Consider the following 17,105-nt stretch of genomic DNA (forward strand, 5'->3'; position numbering starts at 1 on the left):
TAACTAAAATATTCTGGTACTTAAAGCAGATGTGTGGATGTATTTAACTGTTTGATACGCTGTGTACTTTTTCAGATAACTTTTATTCTTAATTTTCTTTTCCCATAGAAATGAATGTCAGAGAGTGAATAGTGGCATCTGGTCTCAATTTGTAAACACTTTTAAAAGATTAACTCTTTATAATGAATTCAATGTTTTGACCTTTCAAACTGAACCAAGCCTACACATTTTCTCTATGCATTGTACTTTTCTATTTTTATTTATTTTTGTTTTATTTTGACTGTATCTCTGTGCTCAGACCGTCATGATGCCCTCTTTGTGGTGGGCTCGCTGGATGAGACATTGGAGCTGAGGGGGCTGCGCTACCATCCCATTGACATCGAGACCTCAGTGTCCCGGGCTCACCGCAGTATTGCTGAGAGGTATGAGCGCTCCCGTACCCGCGCCTTTTAACCAATACACTTCTTTACTGCTGCAACTACATTAGACAGGCCTACAGAAACTGATGGGAAGAACACAACAGGAACAAAGTTAAGGGCAGACTCTGTATTCCAATAACTTGTCCAATTATCTTGTCCTCTGTCACATATTTTGTTATTTTTTGAGGAACAAATGTTTTCCTGTTAAAATCCACCACTAAAATGCTGCCATGTAAACATTGTGTTTTTCAGAGTGTATTTGTGGTGCTGAAAGGTGCACAGCAACCCTTTGGCATGTTTAAAAACTGGCTGTACAAAGGAGACAAAGACTCACAGAATATTACTGTGTGTGTTTCCTTGTTAGCTATCATTTAGCATTTCAACACAACATAATTCCTGGCTTGTTATCATTCTGTGACCCTGAACCAGGCCACTTTTATATGGTTGTGCAGTTCTCTGAGTACAGAAACAGAAAGATATGTAAACACCTGTATTATTTTATACATTTTATTGACACTCAAAATAAGTGATCACACAGTAAGGGGGTTAACATTACTGGCAATGGGGAGAACCGCTTCCTGTCCCCCTGCCTTTGTTTTAGAACTCCACTCTGTTTCTATCCACATTGTAATCTAGTTCTAGTCCACTTCATGAATATTCATCATTCACTAATAATCACTTTATCACCCTATTCCCTTTCTTCCCAGCGCTGTGTTTACATGGACCAACCTGCTGGTGGTGGTGTCGGAGCTGTGTGGTTCGGAGCAGGATGCTCTGGACCTGGTGCCTCTGATCACCAACGTGGTGCTGGAGGAGCACCACCTCATCGTGGGTGTGGTGGTCATCGTTGACCCCGGGGTCATACCCATCAACTCCAGAGGAGAAAAGCAGCGGATGCACCTTCGTGACTCTTTCCTTGCTGACCAGTTAGATCCCATCTATGTGGCTTACAACATGTGAGGGGTTGTTGGCCTTGGCGTGTGGCTGAGCTGAGCTGGCCTGGCCTGGGCCTGATTGGCCATCAGTCCACAGTCTGGCTACTGGACCCTCGTCCCGGCATGTGACTACTGACTTCCCACACAGTGCAAGGCAACAGCACGGACTGTATGAAAGAGACTGGATACTGAACCTGATGTACCGCTATCTGACCCTTAGTGACGCCAGCTTGTATGGCCGCTGCATGTCTGAGACTGGACTTGTCATGTTTGGAGATATTCACTGTGTTGTATAGATTGAGTTTCGCCAATGGGACAGAGGCAACTAGACCAAACATGCCAAGACTGTTCCACTACATTCGGACAAAAAAATATGAGTCCTGATTGCACTCTCTGGGGCAAGGGCAGAGTGACGTGTACAACAGAACCCCTTTTGAAATTAACTCTATATTAATGTCTTTGTGATCGTCCATCTCCTTATTCTGCACTTGCTCCAAACCACTTGAGACACTTTCCTCTTTTTTTTCCTTAGGATTTCAAAGAGCTGCTGAACCTAAATAAATAACTTGAAATATTTCTACATGCAGCATTCAAACAAATCCACACAAATGCATGTGCTGACTCCTAGTCCATTTTCACTGAGTAAGGGTGCTAAATAAAAGAGGGCACATGAAAACAAACCATAATCCTAATAATCATTCTCAGTCTGTATACAATGTTTAAAAAGCTTATATTGCCCCATGCTATTGAAGCCAAATAGACTTTCACAACTTTCCTGAGTTATTTCCTGCCTTATAAAACTTCAGCCATACATTCCTATCTTAATTTCTTAATGAATCTATTATTAATGGCTGTTTATCCATTCCCTGTTGACTTTGAGTAGTGGTGGAAATCGTGAATGATATCCAAAGGGATCAAGATAATAGAGGATAGAGGCCATATTCTGTACTGTACCTATTAAGGCCTCTTTGTATTTTAGATATACTGTATGTTACTGTGTAGATATTTTGTAACTGTATAAATGTATAAATGCTTGACTCATCTCTCTCAACTAATGGTTTCTGAATAGCTAACCTAGCTGTGAGATGACAATGGTAGCAGAAAGACATTGTAAATAAGATTTTAACAATTTTGACAGTGAAGTATCGATTAATTTTAAAGCATCGTTAGTCAGGATAAATATAATTATAACATTGCACTTTCTCTAAAAATGGTCTATTTTATTATAAAGATGAGGCATTATTACTAATGGTTCAGGAGCATATATTATCCTGAGGAATCCTGCTTGAGGAGCTCGCAAGAGTTTACATGGAGGGCTATCGTTATTTGTGCCAGGATCTATTCTTGTAGGCCATGGAAACTTAGGAAAAAGATTTTTTGTGTTAGGAGAACGCTAAAACCAATATGATGACTGTTTTCACTCTACCAGGTTAGTTTGAAAAAACGTAAAAATACGCCCACAACTGCTGTTCACTTCATTTCTGCCATTGTACATTGCATCATAAAACAGTTCTACCCTCTTAGTTTTTGTATTGCATAATGGAGCAATTGTTTGAGAGACTGGCCCTTTCTGTTTCCTCTGCACAGTCAGAGTTCATTCAAGCTGTCTGTTTTGTCTTTGTGGAGTTTTGTAATGCAATTACTTTGAATACTAACTAGAGTGTTATTGAAAAGGCTGTAGTCAATAGAACCAAGTCATGATATTTCTGGATTATTTTCTATGTTGAATCACTGGAATTATAAACCCTTGTAAATGCAATTGCAAAGCTGAGCCACATTTGAAATGTCTTCAATTGACAAATACAGGTAGTTGATTGTAGGACTAAGGGGTAAAAATTCATTCACATCAAGATGTATTCACAAATTGCTGTTTTATATGCTCCCTGCAATTCTGTGCTTTCCTTGTGCTCCTTGCAATAATTTATAGGTTCATTGTAGTGGATTATTTGTCTACGATGAACCTTTACTGTTAACATGTAAATAGATTTGTTGTTTCGTAGCTTTTTGGACTTTCCTTTGTATGAATATTAGAGATTTTAATTGTATTTCTGTCCCAGTATAACATTCAATCATGCCAAATACAATATTAGAAATATGTTTGACCGGAAAAGAAGTAATCTATTTTAAAATGAACATATAGGAATATTATCCCTTTGAATTAGCACACTGTGCACTGGTTGTACTCAAGTTTCTACAGGATTTGTCTGGACCGCAGATGTGAGTGGATGATTTAATTATCCCTACTTCATGGTTTCATTAAATGCCTTCAGACTTTTAGAGATAAAATGGTTGAGATCAGGTTTTGCCTAGTTATAATGTCCACTTAAAAAAAAAGAAAGAAAAAAATGGCACCATGTCTTAGCTTTGACTTTGCATCCTAATTTTGCAGCAGAATGTTTGCATGACTCAGCCAAGCACAAGAAGAAATCAGCTTGAGGCACATCTTGAGGCACAAGTGGGAGAGATATTTGTTTTTTTAGAAGACACCTATATAAATATAAATATATGTATATTCAGGGAACAAAACGTTAACACAGGGATGGACCAGATGGTCCCTTGGTGCAATCTGTGAATACTACCCATAATAATGTAGATGTTTGTCAAAGAACTCGCTTGTTATTAAGGCAGACATTGCAAACCTAAGGAGTAAAAAGAGGGGTTACCGACAACCCAGTGTCCATCTACCATCTACCTGCTTCACTGGGAAGTCTGAAGGGCTTCCTTTGGTTTCCACTCTTTTTCTCCATAAGAGTTCTTACACACTATGCAATCCCAATGACAGTGCAGTTAAATCTCAAAGCTTGCACAGCCTAGTGAAAATACATCATGCTTATACATTTTGTAATAACTAAGAACAGAAGATTGACTAAAATTCAACCAGTGTTGTACATAAGACTATATTAATCTCTCTTGAGTTGTTCTATCAATATTTTGTGTATGCACTCTTGGTATGTTGTATATTAATTATTTGGTGAATTCCAAGCTGGTCTGTGAGGGAGTGATCCACTGATGAATCTTGGATGCTAGGGAGGAATTTTATCTCATATAATTAAGAAATAAAGATGGTAGAACCCTCCCCATTTTTCTCACTTATTTTCTGTTTTGGTTTGTTGTAATTGCTGTTTTATACTTCATGCAAAAGTAATGCAAAATAAACAAAACCGTTTTACTCAATGCAGGTGTCCTGATTTTATTGTTAAGTTTAGAAACAATGTAATGAATTGAAATGTATATTAAAATCGTTGGTTTCTTGGATTAATTAAATTGATCACTTGAGTAAAAAACACAAATTGCGCCCCTACAGCATGCCTACAGTGTAGGCCTACAGGAATAAAGGTCTGTTTGAGAGCCCACTGGGCCATAACAGATTACAAAACTGTCCACACTGCCCAGAAAATGAATAGAAGATGCTGTAAATGGTTTGGAGAAGGCTGAGATCATGTCATATGGCAATGTATCTTTACAGATGTAAGACTGTGGTTTCTCTGGATTAGACTGCATTCTGTGCTTGCTACACAGTGGCAGCTCAAGTCCTGTATAAAGCCTAGGTCACACTAGACGATTGTAATGCTGATTCTAAGCCCGATTTGAACCTGGGCTGGGTGGGGCACTCATGTCTGACAGTCGGTGCAGATCATCCTGTAGTGAACGGCCTCAAGACTGCCAACATTAGCGTTTGGATTTTTTCTAACATGTTTGATTTTGTTGGGCCTAGTCTGGTCAGGCTCATGTTGTGTGAAGTGGTCTAGACTCACCAAGACTGAAATCTGAGAGTGACCCTGACAACAGCCAGTGGGAGTTTAGCTGAGGGGGGGATATTTTTGGATCAGGAAATATATATTAGACAAGTTTTACATGGTTCATGTTATTATTATTTATTCATCCAAATAATAAGTTAGTCAAGATCTAACAAAAACATGTTATTTCAACATGTTTGGTGGTAGCAGTGGAAAATGTATCCCTATCCCTGGCATTATAAACCACTATTATAATCTACACTTACCCTCACCGGGGTAACCAACTGCTTACGTCACATTGTGGGTAAATCACAAAGTCACATGAGTGAAAACAAGCTATGCAGTCCCTGGTACTTCAGGTCTTCAAAATAAAGGTACCAACCAAAATAACATCCTAAAGGCGTGTTCACAGTATTCTGCTTTATTTGCAGAAAAGTGCTACCTTAGCATTTTGAGCTGACAATGAAAAGTGGGTTGTGCAAAGCACTTTGTTTCCATAAAGACTAGCTTAGTGGTGCACTACTAACACATTTCTGTAGTCAATTCAAAACTCTTCAAAAAAATATTTTTTTTTCGGAGGGGAATAGCCTAAAGATAATTGATGTAAATCAAGAAATCTGAATAATTTTGCAAGAGCGTTAATTTTGCCCCAATTTAAATAAAGGTAGGCATAGGTCACTCTGACAGACCAGTGACTGAGACAATGCACACAATGCCAGCTCCCTTTTGAAGTAAAGGCAGAAAGCCGTCTTCATGTTAAAGCAGCTGAGCAGGTGGTATGCCACTGGTTGAAATAGCAGCATTGATGGATACCATACCAGAGATTCCAAATTAAAAGTCTCTGACCATAGCCCTCTGTTCAGTTTAGAGTTGTTGGCTGAAAGAGCTGACCCTGACTCTCAAAATTGTTTGAGTTTTTTTGATAAATATTTTAAACAAAGCACTTCGGTCCCGGATTGGCCGAACAAAGAGGAACCAGAACTACTGGCTGATGCCAGTGGGACCATTTCTTCTTGTTGGGGGGAGGAGTGTGGAGAGCTGAATTTTCCATCAGCGCCATAGTGTGAGAAGCATGAATGCCAAAGTACACAGACAGCACATCTGTGGCCCCTGTGCCTCTAGCCACACAGAAAGCATTAACCAAGAAACTTCCATAGCAAAGCCAATGTGCCCCATAACTCTGTTATCAGAATAACGTTCTCTACCAAATTTTTCGATACTTTCTCACTTTAGGTGTTGTAAGCCCTTTATATAAGCTACTGTGAAAGTCAGCAGGACTTAACAGTATACATACAGTATTTACATTTAGGCAATAAAATTGAGAAAAGTCAAACTTTTTTAGTGCACCACTGCTTTTGTGAGCCAACACTGAGCACCGCAAACATTTTTCAGTCTGTTTTATTTAGTCAGTTCTGAAGATCTGTAGACTTTTCTGCACTACAAATACACAAAACTCTCCAAATACAAATGTTTATGATTATGTGGCCATCTTAAATGTATTTCAGGGATTTCATTCTAAAACAAAATGCAATATGTGTCTGAGGACAAGACAAAGTAATGTTTACTGAATACAGGAAAAGTTATGAAAATCTCAACAGAAAGAGACAGAACATTTTAATTTAAACATTGCAGTCTCTTTATATGGTGTCTGCCTTCCCCGGGTCTTTGTCGCGGAACATCTTTTCACCAATCACAAAGCCTAAAGGAAACAATTGCGTCATATGTCCTGGCTCGGGAGCACCGCCCATTTCCTTTGGAAAAAAGCGCCCAGCTATTTTTTATAGCTGACGTCTTTATGTTTTTAGCTTTTAGCCATTGCTGCTAGCTAACATTTCCAAATACTTTTCTTATATATCCAAATTGTATACACGAATTGCCGTCGTAAGTCCAGGCTGTGAACAAGAGCAGTTTTACGGCACTTGCAAGGTAAACTTTTGGCTAGCTGAGCGGTATGATGTGATCGTCTGACTGTCTGCTCCGCTGTGGTCGTAATGGCGGCTGCTGCTCCGTCAACTGCTCGTCGTTTTACGAAAGGGAAGGTGTAGTTAGCTTCTAATGGCTCCCTGTATCGCTGACGTCTATTGACGCGGGTACTTGCGTGCCAGTGACAGTGTTACACATATTTGCTCATTGAGACAAAAGCTCATCCATCCTATGAACCATACTACCCAACCGCACCCCGTAGATAGCTAGAAAACCTTTGTTTTGAAATGTTTAAGTTGGTTACCGTCCGTTTAACCTAGCTAGCGTTAACTAGCAGCGTTAACATTGGGAAACTCAAACATTAGCACCGTTATCTGATGAATACATTTCGTTACCACTTACTGCAATTAAGTTATTCATGTGTAAAAAAACAAAAACAAAACCCTGTTTGAATGGCTTTCAGTTTTATTTAATAAGCTATCAGGCCTAGCTGATGTTCTGTAACGCAACCTTAACGTTAGTTGCCCGGGCTAACACGGTTGAACCAAAGAGGAAGTCGATTTTAAGTTACCTTTAACCGACCAACAGTTAATGTTGCAAACGATGGTTTGATCTAACCAATGTCTACTCTTAGCTCTTAGCCTAGTCAAAAACTGAATAATGCTACCAACCGATATTGTAAGAGAAGTGTACAGGCTACAGCGGAGTGCAGCATACTAGGCTGGCACCCCAGCCAGAGACACTGACTGTGTCCTAAATTGGGGCCATTGCGAAACATTAACACTGATTTATCTGTCCCCAGTGACTATGGAAGAAGTACAGCAGGGCAGCAATGGCACAGAGTCACAGACTGTCACCATCCCCACCACCATCACAGCCTCTCAGATCTCACAGATAGCCCAACAGGTAAAAGACAATAGCCTGTCTGATCCCTTTCAATATATTGTGACGTATACATTAGTAACTATCTCATAAGCACTGCAATGTATTGTCCTAGTAGTTCTTATATTGTTAAAACTACTAATCAGCTTTGTCTATGAATGGCATGCTCACTGCACACTAAAAAGTCTTAATTCATTTAATTTTTTTAGCAAGTTTAATTTGTTTACTCCTGCTATCACTGACATCTTAAAGGTGAAGATTAAAGATTTTTTGACGACTATTCTGCTGATCATAAATCAAGCCCTCACTTAAAGGATAAGGCTGGTATTTTTTTAATGCATTGCTTACCGTCAACAAATCCTATGAAAATAACAAAATGAACAATGCGTTTACTCTACTCCCGTTACTTTCTGACTTCCCACATACCGTTTTTAGCCATCAACTCGGAAGTAATTGGCTCCAATTGTAAGCTAAAAACCTTGAAATACAGCTCACAAAGGCATAGTTTCAATTTTAAAAATCGCTAACTGTTACCACGAAAAGTCAGACTGTTGTAATTATTACCAAATCAAATTCAAATGGGAACACATTCATCATTTAATCAGAGGGAAAGTAAACACAGTGAGCTTATGAAAAACACCTATATTGTATTCACCGGGACGAAAAGATATTCTCAGTAAGGTTGTTAAAATGAATTTGTTTAATATTTGAATAAAGTGACAAGGTATGTCTGAACTCACTCTTTGGCGCACTGATTGAGAACAACTGGCATAACATATTTCACATCATATTCTGTGGATTTGAAATTGATTTTGAATTCTTGTAGATGTCTCTGGGCGGTTCTCCTGTGACCGTGGTGCAGCTGCCAGGAGGTCAGTTTCAGGTTCAAGGAGTGATCCAGTCTGCCCAGTCTTCAGTCATCCAATCCCCTCAGGTTCAGACTGTACAGGTGAGACCAGCTTCCTGTACCTGGGGGTCTATAGTATTGTTTCTGAAAGACGGCCTCTGTTTCACTAATCTCCTTAGATTCTGTTCATAAACTGTTCCTTTGCCACATTACACAATTATTCATGTGCACCATATGAATTCACCTTTCTTCATAGGGCCAGGGTTCAGACAGTGAAGACTCACAGGACTCATCAGACAGTGGAACTGCAGCCCAAAAGACCAGAGAGATACTGGCAAGACGACCCTCATACAGGTACACCACAAAAACAACAACTCACAAGTAAAACAGAGACTTTCTTGACTGGGTAATAATCAAGGGACTTTCTTCTGTTACCTTGTAGGAAGATCCTAAATGAACTCTCTGAGGAAGTGACATCACACACCGAGGGAAATGATGACAACCCTGCCTCCACAGGAGTGACAGGAGGTGTTACCGTGCCCACCACCCCAATCTACCAGACCAGCAGCGGCCAGTACAGTATGAACGTCTCCCTTCCATACTACATACACTAAAAAGTGATTCCCAAAGTGGGTTCCAGTGACCCCCGGGGTCCTCGAGGTAGTCTCAGGCGTCCCCACCAAAATGTGGAATGTTTTAATGACTTCATGGTTTCACTTTGCTGCAGAAAACTGACAGAATGTACAATAATTTCTTTATTATGGTTTGACTCTCGATTGCCCAGCAGCAGTAAGCCAGACTTGTATTGCTGCTCTAGATAATATCTAATAACAGAAAGTGCCCCAGAATGTATATCTAATCGGTGGTCCCCATTATTACAATTATTTATGTCATCTAACTACATGACCAGTGTTAGGAAGAACCGTGTCTATGCAGTTATCCATTTAAAGGATTACACAAACTTTTTGGGAGTTTGGTCCATTGGTCACTTTACCCAATATGTGATGAGAGGAGTCGGTGTAGTCCTTTAATTAAAGTAGTCTAATTTGAAGATGTAGCCTCCCCTGACTGTTAACCTAGCCAGCAAGGGTCTAATTTTAACATATGACATACCCAATTCTGATGTCATGTGTGTTTATTCTAGTTACGATAGCCCCTAATGGCACAATCCAACTAGCCACTCCAGGGTCTGAAGGCATTCCGGGACTACAAACTCTCACCATGGCCAACTCTGCAGCCCAGCAAAGCACCACCATCCTTCAGTATGCCCAGACACCTGACGGCCAGCAGATACTGGTGCCTAGCAACCAGGTGGTCGTACAAGGTGAGTAAAACATGGCGTATTCTGAGTGCACTAATTCTGTCTGCTAATGCAGTCACTTTCTTTGGGTTGGGACTCCAGCAGGAAGCCAAATGGGTTGCAGGGCCAAGGCAAAACAATGTGTTTCATGGCTTACTTCCACCAGGATGATGTGATTACAGTCTAAGAGCACAGAGTAACTTCATTGTCAAGGTCAGAGGCCTGTCCTAATTGGTTACTAGTCAAGCCCTCTCTGATGACATTCAAGAAAGTTTCACAATAGTGAATTGTTTTTGTTTTTGATAAATGGACCCCAGCCTCCAGTTTGCAGTTGTTAAAAATTGCGGGTGAGAAAATTCCAAATGACACACTTTTTCTAAGATTGCATCCAAGTCTTTTTAAATGGTTCTTTTCACAACCAATTTGGGCATTAATTTGAAGGGCTTGTGTAAGATGTTAAGAAAAGTGTTTTAATTTCTTTCATTTCAAGTAAAGGATCCTGGAATATAGTCATGCATTTAGGATTTGCATAGAATTTTCGAATATTTACATTTTAGTTTAGGGGTTTAGGAGTTTAATAGTTAGGAGAAACTACATAGCCAATGATAGATTTTTAGATTTTATTCTTACAAATGAGTTAAAATGAACTCCAGGCATGTATGGGTTTATTTGAGGAGGGAGATATCGAGAACATCAGTCGATTTGCTGAAGCAACCAGCAAACCGCTATTTAGCAAATGAGTGCTGACTAGCCTTCTGTAAGTCACTCGCTTCAAGAGATCAATTTGCTCAATATTTAGAGTAGAAATTAGACGCAGAAAACTTCTCACATAAAGCTTATGAAGCCACTGATTGAGCCATGTTTGAGTTAACTTTCATTTAAAAAAAATATTTGGTGTGTTCTAAGCAAAATAACACCTCTCCTAGTGGGCTCTGACATAAAACTGGTCCCACCTGTGGTAATACTCTGCAAGTAACATATTTCTGTCTCAGCTTCACAACTGAGGCCTTTCAGGTGATACATGCTGTGTGGCAGAACTCTCATGACCCCTACTGTCATCCCCTGACTGTCACCTTCCTCTCAGGTGCAGGAGGAGAAGTGCAAACATACCAGATCCGCACAGCGCCCACATCCAGCTCCCTGTCTCAGACCGTAGTTATGACCTCTCCTGTGGGACTGTCTCAAGGCAAGAGTGACGACCCAACAATGAAGAGGGAAATCCGGCTTGCAAAAAACAGGTAGATATACAGTATGTCTGGTTTCTGGACAGTAAAAATAATCAACGTCAGAAAAAATAAAATGTCTCTCGGAAAATAAAATCACTTCTTGTGTACTGTTAATAGGAAAAATACAATTTAAACATAAGTTGTCAGATAGCTACAGTTGCGCTTGTACCATGAAGTAGCATGCCATTTGGGGGTCACGTAAAGACGACAATGAATGAATGAACAAAGAAGTTTGAGAACTTGTATGATTGTTGTGACTGTGGCTAATTACGCTAATTTTGTACAGTAGCCAGCCAGCATTGAAGTAATCGCCAAGGTGGGCAAATAATAGTTGTCTTTGCCCCAAACGTGCGCTTTGTGTTTACAAGCGTGTCGGCTCACTTGGAAGTGTATGGAGCGCAGTCCAACCACAGATGCTGAGCTGATTTGAAATTTCAATTCAGTTCCACTGGCGAACTAATTTGATTTGCTCAAATTAAAGCAGTGTTCAAATGAATGATTGATTCGTGGATTGACCCATCACTAATAGCGACCACACCCAACACCCTGTTGGAAGACCTCTGACAAGTGAGTGGAAGACTACGACCTCGTCATTATACTAAAACTTATACTATAACTTTACCTCTATAGCTTATAGAGGCCTGCTGGTGAACCTACGTGAACACATGAAAAACTAGAAAAGTCAATATAAGTCAATAAGTTTGCCTTTCACACTCTTTAAAATAATAAAGCCTTATCTGATTAGTGTTAAGAAACAAGACTAGGCAAGTCTAGTTTAGCCGGACTGTGAATGCAACCTGTCAGGACCTGAAACATTTGACCATGACTTTCTGTCCATAAATGGTACTGGACCATCTTTTAATGTAGGTTCCAGAAGATACTTCCTCCCTAATGAAAGTCACTGAGACGTAGGGCAACATTTTCAAGCTCTTGGGCAACTGTGCCCTAAAACAGCTGCTGTGGCATAAAATATGGCATGGAAAATAGATTGGAGTGCTCTGAATCTACACTCCGTGTAAACCATTTCATGTTTCAGATGCGCATTTCAAAAATGGGGATTCAGTCACTTGGCGGTCTCAAAAACAGGAGCTTGATGGAGCTGGTGCCAACAAACTTGAACGCACAAGTGTACTTGTGCATCGGCTGCCGCTATTATGTACCTTAATGTCATCCATACATCCATACATCTGTGCATACAAGCAAGGACACACCAAACAGAAAACTGACGATAGCTTACGTCTTGTTTGCAGTTAGTCCTGATACAGGACCCTTTGGTCATATTGGTTGTTGTCTCTCCCAAAGGGTCCTGTCCTGCTCCAGTAAGAATTCCTCCTACAAAAGTTGGAGAGGTCTATAACAAAAAAATGACATCCAATTTCAATGTCCAATACTTTCACAGCGCTGGCACGTGCTACATGCTCCTATGCATGAATAAACTTTAAAACGTAGTACTTGTTTTTAACTATGTTTTAGTTTCTTTGTGCATAGGAGATGTAGCACGTGCCAATGTTTGCACTGCTAAGCAACGAAAGCAGTAGATGGTGTTGTGTAATGATAGAAATCATTCAGACATTTCTTTGTCTGAAGTTGAGTAGGATTTCTTGTTGACTCTTACTTGGATAGCAAGCCTTATATTTAGAAAGCTTTACCTAGTTAAAATTACCCAGCATATATGAATTGATCTGAGGAGACCCTGTACTGATTGTTTTCCGCCTTGATGTATTTGCGATTGATTGAGACTCTCCACAGCTGTACTCTGATAATTGTTTTGTTTTTTCTCCTTGATTTTTGGATGTCTATAAAATTATTTATTCTCCACTGTTTTTCCTGCCTTATTGGAATAGTCAACCACACAACAAAAGTTGACCATGGTGTTTGTCGGACTAGGCAGTAATTATTGCTCTCATATGGCCAGGATACATTCCTTATCTACACTTCAATGCTTTTTGCATACTCTTCTGAATAGGGCTGACTCCAAACTATTTTTTTTCTTGCTCCGTCAGAGAGGCAGCCCGTGAATGTCGCCGGAAGAAAAAGGAATATGTTAAATGTCTGGAAAACCGCGTGGCTGTTCTAGAGAACCAGAACAAGACCCTGATTGAAGAACTCAAAACATTAAAGGACCTTTATTGTGTTAAAACGGGATAACCTGTTTGAGGAGAGGTCGCGGAGTGAGACTTACTATGGCAACAGCACAGCACAGCTCTGCCATTCGGACATCATGGGGTTATCTGGGAACACTTCATTTCTGGCCTCCAGGTTTTCTGGTTTTTTGTTATTCTGTTTGATACAAAAGTGATAAGTGATGGCAGTGAGAAATACCCATATAAAACACAAATGAACGAGAAATTGGCCGTTTTTTCACCTGCTGTTTTTTAGATTTGCTAATGCTATGTTTATATTTGTGTATATTTTGAATACATGGGAGGTTTGAATTTGTGAGCTTCATCTTTGACGTTCAATTTCAAATTATGTCTCTTTCCCTTTTTGCCTCTTAGAATGAGCTTATTCTATCATGTTTTTAAAAATGTTGCTGTAGGAATCTTTTTTTATCTTCTAACAGCATCTGCAGAATTTGACTGTATGATTACTGCAAAGACGTAATTCCTATTTCTTATGTGAACCAGCAATTCCACCTTATTCCCCCATAAGGAGATGTTACAATTGTCATTCCTTATATTTGTGCAATGGAATATAAAGGGTATTAGAAAACATGTCATTGAGTACGGCTAGTTTGGTTGTTACTCGGCTGTTACTTAGACAATCAGGGAAAAAGCACCAAGTCCAGGTAATATTTATTTTGTACATCTTGGGAGGGGTGGGGGTGAAGAGCAAACAAAATGTATGAAATGTTGCTGATTCTGTAAGTAAATAAATATATTTTCACTCTACATATATCTGTGTAAGGTGTAAATAGACCCCAGAGATCTCATACACCTACCAGTTTGTGGGTATGGCTGTTTTGTCTCTCTGGGAGGCAAATTATATTTTCAGAAACTGATGTAATGTGAAATAAGACACTTGGTACAAGTAATAGTGATGAATCTGATTCATTACATTCACTGAATTTCAGATTTCCACAAAACCTCTGCAAGAATGCTGGAATTCATATGGTGCAACTGTCCTAAGCAATTTTGAAAAATTGATTAGCATGTACGGTATATAGCTTTAAAAGAAACTACAGTGCATATATCATTAAATTGTGAAAGGGTTTTAATGTGCGTATAAAATCTAACAAATGATAAAATATAAAATAACGCACATTCAATATTCAAAATAAAGGAACAAAGTGTATCTCATGCACACAAACTAACCAAAGCAAGAGCCCAGATTAGCTCAAATGAAAGAACAAAGAGTATCTCAGGTGCATGCACTGGCATCTCACAATTTCAAATTGTGGCATTTTCTTTCCTTTCTGGCCATTCCCTGTCTCCATATTACTGCTATTTGTTTTTATTATTTTCTTGGCAAGACTGAATGAGTTTAATGAGAAATTAAATGTTTAGCAGGTATTGGCATTGCAGCAATCATATGGGTAATTATGGGCATTGACAGTGTGGATATTAAGCTCATTCATGTGTACACAAATCCACTCCTATTTGTGATCTATAATATGAAACATGCGCACTAGTGGTGTACCCAGTGTTTTCTAAATCTCAGAATATGTGTGCATAAATGTTGCTGCCTTTTTGTGTGCACAACTCTTTAGTGGTGATGAACCTATGAAAATATTTGTACATGAGGCCCTTAGTGTGGCAAATCTGTCCCTTATATTGGGCTACAATTGGATCATCATCTATATAATGTGGTTGTAGCCAGTTACAATATTCTTTAAGCATTCTATGTGCATTATAATTGCTAATCACCAATTGCAAGTGTTGTGCTAAGTGCTTAAATATGCATCCTTCTGCACTCCACAAGGAGCAAAGTAAACTCTCTCCCCACATTCACTTAATGGCATATCCCATGATGTGTGGCTTTATTGTGAAAGTGACCTGCGGAGCGTCAATGTGTTTGAGGTGAAGTTCTGAGAAACCAGCTGCCTCTAGATCTTTCCATGTTGCTCTGGTAATCACGCATCCGTCCCCAAGATAGTACCACATGGGCTGCAGCACATGCTGGAAGAAATATGTCCAAGAGGAGGGATCTGAGACAACATGCTCCAGAAAGTAGAAGGCTCCACCCTGTAACAGAGTCAACACACATGGAGAATTTAAGGTTTATATAATGAAATCAGGGATTGTGACTTTGCTGCAAGAGTACTGCACTGTAAATTGCTTCCTGGCTGCCGAAGCTGTGAGATACAACAGCCAAGCCATTATATTGTTCAACAGTAGCTAACCTATGGTGTAGGAAATGAGTGAAATGGGATAAAGGGGAATTAACACAATAGTAGCATCATGAAACTAAAGTAAACATGATAGTTTTGAACAGGTTTGAAATGTTGATATTTGCCCTCATGGTGGCGCTATTTAGCATGAGCAAATCTGGTCTGACACACTTTGGAGCTCCTTGCGAACAGGTTGTGAAGTTTGGATGAGCTAGCATTAAGCATTTAGAAATATGCTCTCCTTCCTGTTTGTGCGTCTTCGCCGTCAGCTTCCTCTCATGGATAGTGCTGCGACGATTAGTCAAATTAATAGAGTAGTCCTTGAAGGTGTCGTTATATAACGCAACCAAATGTGGTCTGTCACACTTTGGGGTCAAACCCAAATATCTATGAAGTTTGGTTGCTCTAGCATCAAGGGAAAGGAATTATGCCTCACTTTCTTTGCTGTCAACTTCATTTCTGCACCACAGCCAGAAATAGCGAAAATTTTGAAAACTATCCACCAATTTGGCTGCTCTTGGACTTACGGTCTATGAGGTACAAATCGTTTTATAGCAGAAAAGAAAGAATCACAGAAACAATGGGGCTTCAGTCTTATGGACTTGAACCCTAATAATGATACACTTCACCATCAGTTATTGACAAGTCTTCCGTGCTCTCTAAACGACACATCTTGGCAACTCTGGTACGGCGGAAAATTGCCAGTTTGCCAGCCGCAATGTACCACTTTAAGTTAATGTGCACCCAATTACGACCAATTCGGATATTCCATCCAGCACCTGAAGGCAGCATGTTACTCACCGTTCTGAGAATACGCCGCGCTTCCTTCAACACCCTCTGTACGCTGCTGACAGAGCAGAGGACTAAAGTGCAGACAACAACGTCCACAGATTCGTCCCTTACTTCCCTCATGCCCTCTCCAGAGACAACTATGAACTTCTCATAAGTCAAGTGCTTATTTGCCTCCATGCTCATCTGCAGATATTTGTCAAAGTGCGGGTTAGGATCAGTGCAGATCACCGTACAGCCGTCCGGGTAGAACTTGAAGTTCGCCCCGCTGCCACAGCCGATCTCCAGCAGACGTAGTGTACCATCGGTGTTGGCAAATTTGCATACATTTCGGAAAAGGGCTCTCTTAATTTCGTGCATTTTATCGTTGTATGAAAACGTTATATTGTAGGCAAGCAACGGAAACAAACGTTTGTACATACCATATAAGCCCACGATCTCCATTATTTGTAGGGGCAAAGTTAACGCCAAACAAAAGATTTTGCATAATTTCATGAGGCAAGACTTCATTTTCCCTGTGCAACCGAGCTAACCTTGTTGTGCCAAGCCTTGTAGAGGTCAATTTAAAAGACAGGCGACTTTAGAAGATCAAAAGATTACACTTTAAAGCCTGAGCGTTATCCGTCTATGTTGCATTTTGCCCTCACGATGGCGCAACTGGGCTGTATATAAAAAGGAAACGTTTGGTCCATTCACGTCCCCAAAATTTTCAATTTT

General features: G+C 39.9%; 3 protein-coding genes across 10 annotated transcripts in view; 2 read left to right on the forward strand and 1 right to left on the reverse strand.

Annotated features, from left to right (window-relative positions):
• Nucleotides 1-1,379, forward strand: part of LOC139641667 (disco-interacting protein 2 homolog B-A-like) — a 37,073-nt gene extending 35,694 nt beyond the window's left edge. For all 7 annotated transcript variants that reach the window (XM_071516195.1, XM_071516199.1, XM_071516198.1 and 4 more), the window contains 2 exons: nucleotides 299-422; nucleotides 1,127-1,379. In XM_071516195.1, coding sequence (XP_071372296.1) covers nucleotides 299-422; nucleotides 1,127-1,379 — 377 coding nt within the window. The remainder of the gene's footprint in view (nucleotides 1-298; nucleotides 423-1,126) is intronic.
• A 172-nt stretch (nucleotides 1,380-1,551) lies between these two features.
• On the forward strand, nucleotides 1,552-14,156 carry atf1 (activating transcription factor 1). Of its 2 annotated transcripts, none has more exons than XM_071516201.1 (8): nucleotides 1,552-1,573; nucleotides 7,817-7,920; nucleotides 8,723-8,845; nucleotides 9,000-9,097; nucleotides 9,186-9,322; nucleotides 9,888-10,067; nucleotides 11,134-11,281; nucleotides 13,273-14,156. In XM_071516201.1, the coding sequence occupies exons 1-8, from the start codon at nucleotides 1,552-1,554 to the stop codon at nucleotides 13,415-13,417; spliced, it is 957 nt and encodes a 318-aa protein (XP_071372302.1). In that variant the 3' UTR covers nucleotides 13,418-14,156. The 2 variants fall into 2 exon arrangements, with proteins under 2 accessions (XP_071372302.1, XP_071372301.1); XM_071516200.1 differs by lacking the exon at nucleotides 1,552-1,573 and adding an exon at nucleotides 6,655-7,017 and having other exon boundaries at nucleotides 11,128-11,281.
• A 1,060-nt stretch (nucleotides 14,157-15,216) lies between these two features.
• LOC139641670 (thiol S-methyltransferase TMT1A-like) lies at nucleotides 15,217-16,898 on the reverse strand. The gene is made up of 2 exons (XM_071516203.1): nucleotides 16,401-16,898; nucleotides 15,217-15,453 (listed from the first exon to the last, which is right to left on the reverse strand). The coding sequence occupies exons 1-2, from the start codon at nucleotides 16,896-16,898 to the stop codon at nucleotides 15,217-15,219; spliced, it is 735 nt and encodes a 244-aa protein (XP_071372304.1).
• Nucleotides 16,899-17,105: the final 207 nt, after the last annotated feature.

The sequence above is a fragment of the Centroberyx affinis genome, unplaced genomic scaffold (genome assembly GCF_046629955.1).
Source record: "Centroberyx affinis isolate AG114_WGS23_722 - 3 ecotype Tasmania unplaced genomic scaffold, CSIRO-AGI_Caff_v1 ptg000394l_1, whole genome shotgun sequence".
NCBI lineage: Eukaryota > Metazoa > Chordata > Actinopteri > Beryciformes > Berycidae > Centroberyx > Centroberyx affinis.

Coding starts and splice junctions, on each gene's coding strand:
- LOC139641670 (XM_071516203.1), bottom strand. CDS start 16,898: ATGAAGTCTTGCCTCATGAAATTATGCAAAATCTTTTGTTTGGCGTTA. Junction 15,454..16,400: donor CGCGGCGTATTCTCAGAACG/GTGAGTAACATG, acceptor ACTCTGTTACAG/GGTGGAGCCTTCTACTTTCT.
- atf1 (XM_071516201.1), top strand. CDS start 1,552: ATGTACCGCTATCTGACCCTTA. Junction 7,921..8,722: donor TCTCACAGATAGCCCAACAG/GTAAAAGACAAT, acceptor GAATTCTTGTAG/ATGTCTCTGGGCGGTTCTCC. Junction 10,068..11,133: donor CAACCAGGTGGTCGTACAAG/GTGAGTAAAACA, acceptor TCTCAGGTGCAG/GAGGAGAAGTGCAAACATAC.